General features: G+C 32.3%; 1 protein-coding gene across 1 annotated transcript in view; it reads left to right on the top strand.

Moving 5' to 3' along the window:
• zranb3 (zinc finger, RAN-binding domain containing 3) overlaps window positions 1-14,596 on the top strand; it is a 127,654-nt gene that overhangs the window by 33,179 nt on the left and 79,879 nt on the right. The window contains exons 3-4 of the mRNA XM_017353438.4: window positions 6,654-6,672; window positions 8,918-9,096. Coding sequence (XP_017208927.2) covers window positions 6,654-6,672; window positions 8,918-9,096 — 198 coding nt within the window. The remainder of the gene's footprint in view (window positions 1-6,653; window positions 6,673-8,917; window positions 9,097-14,596) is intronic.

Genomic DNA, 14,596 nt, shown 5'->3' with positions numbered 1-14,596 from the left:
TACAAAGATGGATTTACAAACATGGAGACACACACACACATATAAACATGCACACACACTTACAAGCACAAACAAAGACACGCAAACACGCATTCAGACAAACAGACAGAGAGACAAACATACATACAAACACACGTACAAACATGCACACACATGTACAAACATGGACTCACCAACAGAGAGACACACAAAACAAACAAAAAAAACATGCACAGACACTTACAAACACAAACAGAGACACTCAAACACACATTCAGACAAACACACAGACACAGAAACAGCAATACACTCAAATATGCACACACAAACAACACATACAAACATACACTCACATAGAGACACGCAAACACACACACACACACATGAACTCACTCCCTCTTACACACACACACACTCACACAGACACACACAAACATTTAGACACACACATGAACTCACTCTCTCTCTTACACACACACACACACACACACACACACACTCACCCACTCACAAAGACACACACAAACATTTAGACACACACACATTAACTCACTCTCTATCTTACACACACACACACATAGCCACTCACACAGACACACACACATTAGCTCACTCTCTCTCTTACACACACACACACACACCCACTCACACAGACACTCGCAAACATTCAGACACACACACATTAACTCACTCTCTGTCTTACACACATACACACACACAGACACACACAAACATTCAGGCACACACATATTAACTCACTCTCTCCCTTACACACACAGACACACACAAACATTCAGGCACACACACATTAACTCACTCTCTCTCTTACACACACAGACACACACAAACATTCAGGCACACACACATTAACTCACTCTCTCTCTTACACACACACACACACACAGACACACACAAACATTCAGGCACACACACATTAACTCACTCTCTGTCTTATATACACACACACACACACACACACACATACATACCCACTCACACAGACACACACAAACATTCAGGCACACAAACATTAACTCACTCTCTCTCTTACACACACACACACACACACACACACACACACATACCCACTCACACAGACACACACAAACATTCAGGCACACACACATTAACTCACTCTCTCTCTTACACACACACACACACACACACGCACACACACACACACACACACACACACATACCCACTCACACAGACACACACAAACATTCAGGCACACACACATTAACTCACTCTCTCTCTTACACACACACACACACAAACATTTAGGCACACACACATTAACTCACTCTCTCTCTTACACACACACACACACACAGACACACACAAACATTTAGACACACACACATTAACTCACTCTCTCTCTTAAACACACACACACACACACACACACACTCACACAGACACACGCAAGCATTTAGACACACAAATAGTAACTTTCATTCAATCACACAAAAATACACTCACACAGACACTCACACACAAGGTCATTGTGAGGACAGAGGCAGTAGATCATGTTTTGACAGTAAAATGATGAAGATGATTGTGTGTGTGTGTCTCTCTCTCTCTCTCTCTCTCTTTCTGCTCTTCATCTTTATTAGCTCTTCTGTCACTACTGGACATTCAACAGCTCACTTCATTCTCTCACCAACACTCAAACTCACTATAACAGAGCTGAATTAGCTCCTGTTTCCGCATTATTGCCTTCCAAACTGAAAGTATTTGGGCTGTTGGATGCTATAGGGATGTTAACGCTGTTTAGCCTTGCTGTCTAGTGGCTGTTCTAGTGCCATTTCAGCCAGGAAATAAATACAGATTTCTAGTCTTTTTATTGGAAGACATTATGAGTTTCCTTATTATATTATTGTAAGTTGTATATATTTCAATTACATTTGAAATATTGTTTTTATTATTTGTTTTTGGCATGTCCTAAATTATTCATACTCTTCTCAGTATTCAATAAAAAGCCTTTATAGGCTTTTACAGCAATTAAATTAAATTTTTAATGTCTTCACTGTATTTTGCCCATTCATCTTTAGCGAAGAGCTCCAACTCCTTCAGGTTGGAGGGTTTCCTTGCCATCACTCGGATCTTTAGCTCCCTCCACAGATTTTCAATTTGGTTTAAGTCAGGACTCTGGTTAGGCCCCCTTTTTTTATTGAATTTTTTCTTAGAGAAGCCTTTCTAGTTGCAGGTTGAATAAATATTACTATCTATTTAAAAACAACATTGAGCTTTATATATTATATATAACATTATTTATAGTTTATTTTACAATCAATTATAATTACTGTTATAGCAATTGCATCAATTGCTATACAAGTGTTATATAGTTATATGTTTACTATGTAATAGTAAATAAATAAATTATAAATTGCTATTTATGATATAAATTTGAGTATACGCATGTCATGAATGTTTTATTAACTGCATGGAAAAACAAAGAACCAAATGGATAGTAATAGTAATTTAATATTATTTTGTACTGTAATAATTGCTGTACCGGTGTTATTACTATGTTAATAGTAAATAAATATATAATAAATTATTATTAATGCTATTTATGATATAAAATTGAGTATACGCATGTTATGATTGTTGTGTTAGCAGTGTCTTAATAAAAAATGTGTCATAATATCATATTTAATGGATAGTAATAGCGATTTTATGTTAGTTCATACTGAAATATTGATTCATATTTCAATAATAGTATATTTTTCTTTCGGATCTTAGTTTGTTTTCACGTTGTAATTTGTTTTGCGGTTTGATTTGCTTAGCGCTGCATTTATTTTACGTTGCATTTGGTTTTGCATTGCGATTTGTTTTGTGTTGCAATTTGTTTTGGTTTATGTTGCATTTTGTTTTGTAATGCGTTGCATCTTGTTTTTGTAATGCATTGCATTTTGTTTTGCATTTCTTTGAGTTTTGTTTTGCATTTTGTTTTAATGCAGTTTCTTGTATTTTTTTTTTGTTTGTTTTGTTTTTATTTCATTTATTTTATGCAAGAAACATCTCATGGATGCATTTGGGACACATCATCAGTGATGATGGGATCATTTATTATATATATATAATATATATATATATATATATATATATATATATATATATATATATACACACACATATGTATATGTATGTGTGTGTTTGTGTGTATGTGTGTATGTGTATGTGTATATATATGTATGCATGTATGTATGTTTTTATATATATATATATATATATATATATATATATATATATATATATATATATATATATATATATATGTATATATATATATATATATATATATATATATATGTATATGTATATATATATATGTATATGTATATATATATATATATATATATATATATATATATATATATATATATATATATACCAGTATTATTATGTTATTATGTATTATGTTAACAGTAAATAAATAAATAAATTATAAATTGTTATTAATGCTATTTATGATATTTAATTGAGTATACGCATGTTATGAATGTTGTATTAGCAGTGTTGTAATAACATGTATCGTAATATCATATTAAATAGCAATTTTTTATGTTAATTTATACTGTAATGATTCATACTTCAATAATAGTATACTTTTATTTTATAATTATATTATAAAAACTGTACAGATTACGGTATAATCTGTACAGCATTTTCAAAATTCTGAGATATAAAAAAAATAAATACTAATACAAAAAATCTTGCCAATTTATGGTAATAGAAATGATTCAGGTCAGATATTTTTAAAAAAATAATGTACTTTTTTTTTCCATTATCCTTCAATGCGTCATGCTATTGTTTAAAAAAAGACACTAGTTGTCGACTGTATGCAAATCTGGCCTCAGCATTAGCTAAACTCTGTCAAGGGAACAGGTTTATAGGGCCGTCCCGTACGTCACCTCCACATTAATAATAAAGCAGGGAAAAAAAGAGCAAATAAACAAAAAAGGCGCTCGGCTTTTTCATTCTGTGGCCCTGCGTGTCTCCGCTTCATTTGCTCCCAGTAAATCCTTGAACGGCGAGCAATTAAATTTCTCCCCCTGAAAGAATCCGCAGAAGATCAGTGTCTCTTGGCATTATTTAAAGAAAAGAAGAGAAAGAAAGCCAGATGAAAAAGAGGAAACATCTCTCCTCTAATGAGTAGAGTCGCTGTTTGAACAATGGATTCAGGCGACTGTGACATTTCGCTAACCAGAAGCGCAGGAGTCTTGAAGATGTTTCTGCAGGTCTTAGTGCTTTATTTGCAGCTGGGAAAAACTGCATTTATCTTGCAGTAAAAGTGTATAAAAGGTGGTCATCGTGAAGTCATGTAATGTGCTCTAATGATCACAATGCAAAGCTGGATCTCCAAGCTACTGCAGATATCTGCAACACCGCAATTGTTGGGTTTTGGTTTGCGTTTTGCTTTGCACTGCAATTTGTTTTGCATTGCATTTTGTTTTGCATTTTGTTTTATTTTGTACATTTTGTTTTGTTTTGCATTGCATTTTGTTTTGCGTTTTGTTTTATTTTGTACATTTTGTTTTGTTTTGCATTGCGTTTTGTTTTATTTTGTACATTTTGTTTTGTTTTGCATTGCGTTTTGTTTTGCGTTTTGTTTTATTTTTAACATTTCATTTTCCGTTGCGTTTTGTTTTGTGTTTTGCTTGATTTTACGTTGCATTTTGTTTTGCATTGTGTTTTATTTTACGTTGCATTTTTGTTTTGTTTTGCGTTGCGCTTTGTTTAACATTGCATTTTGTTTTGTGTTGTGTTTTGCTTTTCATTTCGTTTTATGTTGCATTTTGTTATTGTGTTATTGTGTTTTATTTTGCGTTGCACATAGTTTGTTTTGCATTGGATTTTGTTTTGAGTTGTTTTGATTTACGTTGCATTTTGTTTTTTTTTGTTGCTCTGCGTTTTTTTTACGTTGAGTTTTGTTTTGAGTTGCAATTTATTTCACTGCATTTTGTTGTGCATTGGATTTTGTTTTGAGTTTCGTTATATTTTGCGTTGCATTTTGTTTATGTTACATTTTGTTTTACGTAACATTTTTTATATTGTGTTTTGTTTCGCATTGTATTTATTTTACATTTTGTTTTGTTTTACATTGCATTTTGTTTTGAGTTACGGTTTGTTTTGAGTTGCGATTTATTTTGTTTTACGTTGCATTGTATTTTGTTTTGTGTTACGTTTTATTTTATGTTGCATTTTGTTTTGCATTACATTTTATTTTTTGTTGCATTTTATTTGCAACGCGTTTTGTTTTGCGTTACGTTTTATTTTACGTTGCAATTTGTTTTTATGTTGCGTTTTATTTTGCATTTCGCTTTTTTTTACATTCCATTTTGTTTTGCATTGCGTTTTGTTTTGCGTTACGTTTTATTTTACAATGCATTTTGTTTTGTTTTGTTTTGGATTTTGTTTCGTGTTTTGCATTGCATTTTGTTTTGCTTTGCATTTATTTTATATTGTATTTAGTTTTGCATTGCTTTGTGTTGTTTTGTTTTGCGTTTTGTTAGTGCATTTTGTTGTTGTTTTTATTTTGCTTTTATTTATTTAAATTTTGTTTTGTTTCACGTTTTGTTGTGCACTGTTGTACTTTGTTTTTATTTTTTTGTTTATATTTTGTCTATATTTTTTTTATATTTTACATTATTTTATTTATATTTTACTGTATTTAATGTTTTACTTAATTTACGTATTTAAAACTAACACAAGTATTTAATCATTTTATAATCATAATTAGTCATATTTATGTATGCCAAGAGTGATGCAGTGGACCGTAAAAGAACTGCCACAGACACAGAGAGGCACAATTCCAAAATACAACCAACAAAGAAGCAAATGGCTAAACAGGAATTGTGAAAAATGGTCATTTATTAATTTCTAATGTTGAGAAAAATTGTCTAGTGCAGAATGTATTTAGTGTGCTCCAAAAATATATGTAAAAAAACTTAAAATCAATCAAATACCATAAATTCACAAAAAAGTATTTAATGTTTAATCAGAATTGTATTTGTTTTAGTGTAAAAATATTTTCATTCAATTACATAATGTCAATTATTAAAATTACAATATTGTATTAATATATATAACAGTAAAATACCATTTTTTTCTGGGACATTGTCAAAATGATGTAAGATCACATTAACAAAAATCAGTAACAAAAACATCCTGTTAATTTAAAGCGAGAGTATATAAAATGATCCCATATTGTTCACATTTTGTGCTCTTATCAATGGGGGATCTTTACTAAACGCATCTTCTTTCTACATTGATTTAAGAGCCGCATCAGCCACATCCTCCATGACAACACGCTGAGCTCGGGATGCTGGGTAAATTTCATTTGTGGGGAACAGCTTGATTGATTCAGGGCCTATATTAGTTGTTTATTGGGGTCTTAAATGAATGGGCATTTTTAAATAAACCCCTCCGCGCGGCTTCACCATCGAGTTTTTCCGTGCCGTCTGCTGTGAAATTGCCCGTCGACTTCAGGTGAGCTGGAAATGATATTGAGCAATGTGCACTGGGTAGGAAGGCCAGCTCTCACAATATTGCCTGGATCAATACGCGCCTCTCCGGACGTCGCTTTGGGGGAGAAATTAAAAACGGGATGCAGAGGCTTGTTGTTTACAGCATGACAATGGTGTTTTTGCTTTGTGTCTTGCAGGTGCATGATTGCGGATGAGGTAAGGTGTTGCTCCGTTTTAATATGATTGTCTTTTGTTTATAAGTTTAAATAAAAATAATCTAGTTTTTTAAAACCTAATTTTGGGTCATCAAGTATGGACAAACAATTTTTGAATACATTTGAGTATATCTTGAGTAAATTGACAAAAATAAATGACATATTTTTTTACGAATTTTTAATGATATTAGCAATTTTATTTTTATTATTATTATTTTTTTAAATGAAATTTCTAACCCATTGATTGACCTATCTGTAAGCCCCACACCTTCTTGGTTATAACTCTTTTTGCTGTTGCTGACACAATAGCACCGTAACTATAAATATAATGATAAACATATTTGCGTCAACAATGACAAACGATAAAAGTCTGCTTATTTTTAGTTTATGCTTTTCTTTCGGCATCACCCCCTTAAAAGCCGCAGCCGTCCTCAATGTGCTGCCAGCGCATCTGGCCAATCAATCTTTAAATTAAAATGTATTACTCTAATCAAACAAAGCTAGCAAACAAAACGTATTTTCCCCAGCATTTTCAAATGAAACTGAAACTAGAACTAGATACCTGAGGTACTTTTATTTTATAGGCTACTTCGATATGCTAGCCTGACTTCCATACATTTTTATATTATTATTTCCCATGACGTAACCAATTATTTTCTCGATGGTTGTGATCTTTAAATACTGTTTGAAAAGAGGATTAACATCAACCAGGGTGCTTCTTCAAAATGTTGTCTATAGTTTTAATTGTAAACTTTTTATATTTCAATAGATTCTGAATGGCTGTCATTGTAGCTGCGAGAAAATCATTCTGAAAATGATCCCAACAAAATTGTTTCTCTACATATTTATCTTTATTGTTTTAGTCTGAACACTGCTGTTAGTTTACGTTCAGAACGATTTTTTGACCTTTATCGTTATTTTTATCGTTTTTGGTGTGAACAGGCCTTAAGAGTCAAAATGTTTAGATGGACAACAATATTATCAATAAGTTTAAAGTTTCATTTTTTTTATAACGCACTAGGGCTGTGCAGTATATCGAAATTATAAAAATATTGCATATGTGCAAATATCACAATAGTTGAGTGATTTAATACCGAATTATCTCTGTTTGCCTGGCATTAGCACACCCTCGGGAAGACTTTTCAGAACATCAGACAATGTAGTTATATGTCAACGCACATCTCTGAAACATAGCAGAGTGGATAATGTGGATGGGCAGTGAGAAAATATAATTTGCTACTGCTACAGCCATGGTACTGCAGCAAAATCCCTTGATTATTACGCCAAAATGAGAATATAATTGCTAGCCAAATCAGTGTAGAAAATAGCAACTTTCAATTTACATCTTAGTTTTAGTACACAATGCAACAACAGAAGAGAAATTTATTGGTCAATTTTGTGATTGATGCTAATGGTCTTATCCGATTCAATGATTTATGCTAAGCTAAAAGAAAATTACAACTTTTCAATTTCCATCTTAGTACACAATGTGAGATACTTAATGGTCATTTTTGATCCAGATGCTAACGGTCTAATCCGATTCAATGATTTATGCTAAGCGAAGCTAAAAGAAAATAGCAACTTTTCTATTTTCGTCTTAGTACAAAATGTAACCAAAGAAAAAAAAACTCTTTGGTGCCAGATGCTAATGGTCTAATTCGATTTAATAATTTATGCTAAGCTAAAATAAACAAAAATAGCAGCTTTTCAATTTACATATTAGTACACAATGTAAGTACAGAAGAGGATCTGTGGTCATTTTTGGGCCAGATGCTAATGGTTTAATACGATTAAATGGTTTATGCTAAGCTAAGATAAACGAAAATAGCAAATTTTCAGTTTTCGTCTTTATACACATTGTAACTACAGAAGAAAAACTTATTAGTCATTTTTGAACCAGATGCTAATGGTCTAATCTGGTTCAATGATTTTTGCTAAGCTAAGCTAATAGTACTCCTACCAAACCTGAAGATCGGCTAAATTAATTAAAAAAATGCTAAAACTCAACTATTTGACTAGGAATCTATTTCCACAAAGCCGAGTGTTCTTTGAAGATGTGCATTATAGACGTGAGGTAAAGACATGTACACGTTGTAATCTAAACTGCCATTGGCTCATTTGTATTCCGGGGTGGGGCTTAATTATTTTTCAATTGGGTTTGTTCATACTGGATGCAAAAATTAAGTTAAAAACACCTTGAATGTTTTAGTATAGAGTTTGCTGTGTGTTTCTCGTTTCTTTATCAGATGGGATTGGGAAAGACAATCCAGGCCATTTCTGTGGCGTATATCTTCAAACAGGAATGGCCTCTGCTGATTGTTGTGCCATCTTCACTGAAATACCCTTGGATCGAGGAGTTGGAGAAGTGGATTCCTGAACTCGACCCCAGAGACATCAACTTGGTGGAGAGCAAGACCGATACAATGTACGACAGCTTTAGGTTCAGCAGAACACCACACCTGGCTTTATTTTATCCATTGAGAAATTGAACTATTTATTTGGAAGTAGTTTAATTAATTTGATGTAAACTATATAAGAAAAGATGTAGCATACGTATAAAAAATGAAGCAATAATTACATTTAAAATTTGTGTTGAAATATTTAAAAAGGAGCAGCACTTTGGCTCAGTGGTTAGTACTGTCGCCTCACAGCACAAAGGTCGCTGGTTCGAGTCCTGACTGGGTCAGTTGGCATTGCTGAGGAGAGTTTGCATGCTCTCCCCGTGTTGGCGTGGGTTTCCTCCCAAGTGCTCCAGTTTTCCCCATAGTCTAAAGACATGCGGTACAGGTGAATTAAATAGACTAAATTGGCTATCTGCTGGGTATCCGCTGTATAAGTTGGTGGTTCATTCTGTTGTGGCGACCCCTGAAGAATAAAAGAACTAAGCTGAAGAAAAAATTAATGAATGAATATTTCAAAGGTAGAATTATTTTCTAATTTTGTTAAAGGACAATAGTTAAAGTAAGTTAACGTAAATCTAATAAAAGTACAATATTAAATGGGAAATAAATATAATAATAACATACACAAATAAATTAAAATGATAATTTATGATACATATTAAAATAGTTATTAAAATGACTAAAAAGTATTTTATTTTATGTATTTTATAAATAAAGTAATTTTATAAAGAAATAAATTGCACAACACGCACACACACACACACACATATATATATATATATATATATATATATATATATATATATATATATATATGTATATTTGCTATACAATGGACATCACTGTAATTGAAAAGAAAATAATATAATAAATAATTATGTTTTATATATTTATATATAATATGTATTAATGCTTTCCCAGAAATGGGTTGTGGCTGGAATGGCATTCGCTACGTAAAAACCTGCTGGATAAGTTGGCGGTTCATTCCGCTGTGGCGACCCCGGCTTAATAAAGAGACTAAGCCGAAAAAGAAAATGAATGAATGTATTAATGCTTTGTTCATTTTATTACTTTATTATAACTATGACAGTTATACTATATAAAGTATTTTATAATAATATAAATAATATTATTAATAATTATAATATAAATATAATATATTTTATAATAAATAATTTTACGTATATTCAATAGAGATTAAATTATTACTATTTAAACTTTGTAAAATACCTTGAAATGTTTATTTAATATGCAAGTGTATAGCAGGTGGCTCAGTGGTTAGCACTGTCGCCTCACTGCAAGAAGGTTGCTGGATAAGTTGGCATTTCTATAAAGTTTGCATGTTCTCCCCGTGTTCGTCTGGGTTTCCTCTGGGTGCTCGGGTTTCCCCACAGTCCAAACACATGCGCTTTAGGTGAATTGAATAAAACTAAATTGGCAGTAGTGTATGTGTGTGCAAGTGAGAGTGTATGGGTTTTTCCCAGTACTGGGTTGCAGCTGAAAGGGCCTCAAGCTGTGTAAAACTTGTTGGATAATTTGGTGGTTCGTTCAACTGTAGCAACCTCTGATGATTAAAAGGACTAAGCTGATCGAGAATGAATGAATGAATGAATGAATTAAGTGTATTACTGCAGTTAAGAATATTAATTATATTTAAATATTACACATGTATCCTTTTATTAATGTTTTTTAAAATATTTAATTAGCATGAGTTATTTTGAAGCATCAGCTACATACTATATTTCAGGCATTGTATTTATGTTGAAAAATCTTAAAAACCCCTGATATTTAGTGTGAACATTAAACATCTGTAAATGATGTGTGAATTTCAGCTACATGTTTGACACACCGAATGGCTATCTTGGCAATCGATTGTTTAGCTTTAGCAGACTTTGACAACAAAAAGAGGAACATCACTTCGTAATTCACTGGCATCCAGTGGACCGTACAAGCGCACGTCTGCACTGGTGGCCGAAAACGCTTTTTTTTTTTTTTTTGCTCCAAATGAAAGATTGATTCTTTCAGACTGTGTCTGAGTTTAATCATAGTGGCAAAATTGATTCATGAAATTTATGACGGAGTATGACTTCGCAGAAGCCTCCGGAAAACTTTGGAAGAAATCTCTTGATTTATTAATTTTTTTATTTATATATCCTCCTCTTCTTTGTGTCATGCTTTATGAGTAGCTTTAGAAAAGTTATGAAAACCAGATTTCCAGCCTCCAGAAATATAAAGCGAAAGTAAAATTACGCCATGATACAAATTACAGCACAGACGCACAAAATCTAATCACCTCCCAGGAGAGATATTAAACAAACCCTAAATTATCTCACACGTTTACAGCTGGAAGAAGACTGCTTCAGCTGTGTGTTAGGATACAGTGAGCGCTGCCCTTCCACAGAGGATGCTGCGATTGATTGTACAGCCCATGCAGTCAGAGGGGTCATGTTGTCTTTTTTGCCTGTTATTGATGCTTCTAAAAAGAGGCTCACAAATTGCTCTGTTTACCCTGAGAATTCGGGCCCGGGGTTGAGTCGACCTGTAAAGTCGTCGTCATGGCAACCTCTCCCTGCGAGCTTGATGAAGGCCTGTCAGAGCCGTGAATGATATTTTAACTCTAATGGCTCGTAGAGCGCAAACATCGTCTCCTCTCATCTTTACACGCTCTGGAACTGGAAACTACGAGGCTTAAAATGCTTTTACGACCTCGCGGTGAAAACACAAGTAATATAAACGATTATAAATGGTTGTAAGGGTACACCGCTTTGTGTTGAGACGGATTTGTATGCTTGCGAGTCATGACCGAAAGCCTGCAGCAGCCTGATGCTTTTTCAGTTCCTTTTTTGCTGAAGCTGGAAAGAAAGTTTTAGCTCTTGTGGTTGTACATGTTGTGTAGAAAAAATGTATTCCATTGTGCTGAATACAATTCATGTAATGTACGGCTGATTTTGGAAATGCATCACAAGATTTGCATAAAAAAGCAGAGCGAAATGGTGTAAAAAAAAATTTTAAGGAGCAGAAATTTATGAGCAAATAGTTAAAAAGTTATTTTTCATACATTTTTTTTTAAAAATAGGAGTGAATTTGTGGTAATAATAATAATAATTTGAGCAAAATATAATTTACTTATGTTACATACGGGTCAGGACAACAGAGATTATAAAACACAGCAGGACACACAGGGGAAAATGGTTTTTAATGCTTACGGGAAAAACAAGACTCAGCAATGTGCATGAGAATGTGAGGTGTATAAATAATTCAAGTAATGAGCTTCAGCTGTGTGTTTGTCTGACTTTCTGAATGATTGTCAGTTGTGGCCGGGGTGATGAGTGCAAAGACTTCTGAGAGTTGTAGTTCATATCAGTTGTAGATGTGTAGTTCATCAGCGATCTGCAATTGCTAGATCGCTGGTGATCATAACAACTTATGAAAGAAATTGTGAGCAAAACCAATTTTTAGAACAGAAGAAATCTTAGTGCAAATTGTAAAAAAAAAATAATTTGCACAAAATGTCCATAAAACCATTCTTGCAATTCATTGTTTAAGCTGTACAACCATAATAAACTATATTTTGATGCAATTCTATTGTTCTTTATTAGATTAACTGTTCGTTATTAGAAAAAGACATTTTTTCAAAACATCTACATGAAGATTTTCAGATTTGCGACAGTGTAGCTTTAGAAAACCAAATGTTACCAACAGAAAATTGTTGACAAATCTATTCTTACAGTGTGAACTAGTTTAAATCATTTGCAAAACAATACTTGCAAGCAGAACAAATTTGCGCAAGATGTTCGTAAAATGTTAGCTATTAGAAGTAGCTAAATTTTTTTCCCAAACATCAACATGGAAATGTGCAACATTTCTTGTGTTAAACTTTAGCTTGGGTTATTGTAATTGTTATAAAACTCACATAATGTAAGAATGATTTTGAAAATGTTTCAAGATTTGCACTAAAACAACAACAAAATTTTGTAAACAAAAACAAAAAAAAAACATTTCAGCAGAAATGGATTTGCAAATGTTAAAAAAAAGAATACTTTGCATAAAAATGTTTGTCTTTTTTTGAAAAAGCATACTTAAGAGTTCTAGGAATCTGTGCATAGCATAATTACTTATAAATATTTATCAAAATGTCTGTAATATAAAAAAATCACACTGTACAAGCATACTGAAATTGAGTTCTAAACTTTTAAAAACAAAAAATTCTTGATATTGGTTTCAAAGCCCATACATCCAGAATAAACATTATTCCATTTTCAAGTGTTATTTATTAGAAATAGCTACAATTTAACTAAATTCTACATGGAGATTTGTGACATTTGAGTCTAAGTTTGGATTAAAAACAACAGAGTAAATCTTTGAAAATCATTCTGAAAACTTACAAACAGTGAATTTTTCCGTAAAGCATTTTTAATTACAAAACCATTCCCACACTTTAAAACTATCCATAAATGAGCAGTTTTCTGTATTTTGAGATTCATCTTTTCCCAGTTTATTTTTGCTTTTGAATTGCATCATATGACCTGGATCTTTCCTCTAACAGCTTGAAAAGTAAAAAAGTGACTTTTATTAATATTTTAATAGTTTAAAGTAATGTATTGATTTTTTTGGTGTTGCATATTACGCTGCAAATAATAAACTGTAATAAACCGCCAGTACATTGTTATTTTATGGACTTATTTCTCTCTATATTATTTCCTGTACATTATGTTGTTTCAATCTACTAAAATGTCAATAAAAGCCACTTTGTTAAACTGCAGAGTTGAATTTTCAACATCAACAAGTTTGACAGAGCAGAGATCAAGGTCTCATAAATGCAATTCACAACAGTAAATTAACGAAAACACTCGTGAATCACAAAATACGGACAATTTAGAAGAATTTTAGCACAAGATGTTCATAAAATGCCTGTTGTTATAAGTAGCTGACCTAACATCAACTTAATTACAAGCGTGCCAAGGTAGCTAAGTGTTTGCGAATGCACTAATGCCTAGGATAAAAAACTCTTCGCAAAACCGTTCTTAAGAACAAAACAAACCTTTGGGCAAATCTTACAAAAACAGTTAAGATCGATTGTATTTACACTAGATGTTAAAACTGGGTTGCCCATTTGAATTAAGTTTGTTTTCTTTGTAGAAGCAAAGTAACGATAATGGGATACATGTTAACCTTTTCGGTAACACTTTATAATAACTACACTATAAATCATTTATTAAGCATTAGCAAATAGTGAACTCATTATCTGTTAAGCATTAACTCTACATTAATAAGTGTTAGTAAGCAGTTTATAACTGCAGCTACAAATGCTCCATTCTTGACTTATAAGCACCTATATAATGTGGTTAATGATTGTATTTTCATACTTAGTTAATGATTTATTTTTCATTACTTAATTAAGTATCAAATTATTTAAAAACTGTTTGTATTTAAAAGTAGTTGAGGGTTTTTGGGATCATTCAGAATGAGTTAGTAAATGACTAATAAACTATTGAAATCAACATTTATATGTCTTTTTATTCA

The sequence above is a fragment of the Danio rerio genome, chromosome 22, assembly GCF_049306965.1.
Source record: "Danio rerio strain Tuebingen ecotype United States chromosome 22, GRCz12tu, whole genome shotgun sequence".
In the NCBI taxonomy this organism is placed as follows: Eukaryota; Metazoa; Chordata; class Actinopteri; order Cypriniformes; family Danionidae; genus Danio; species Danio rerio.
Note: the sequence above shows the minus strand (reverse complement) of the source record. Positions and strands in the feature narration are given on the sequence as shown.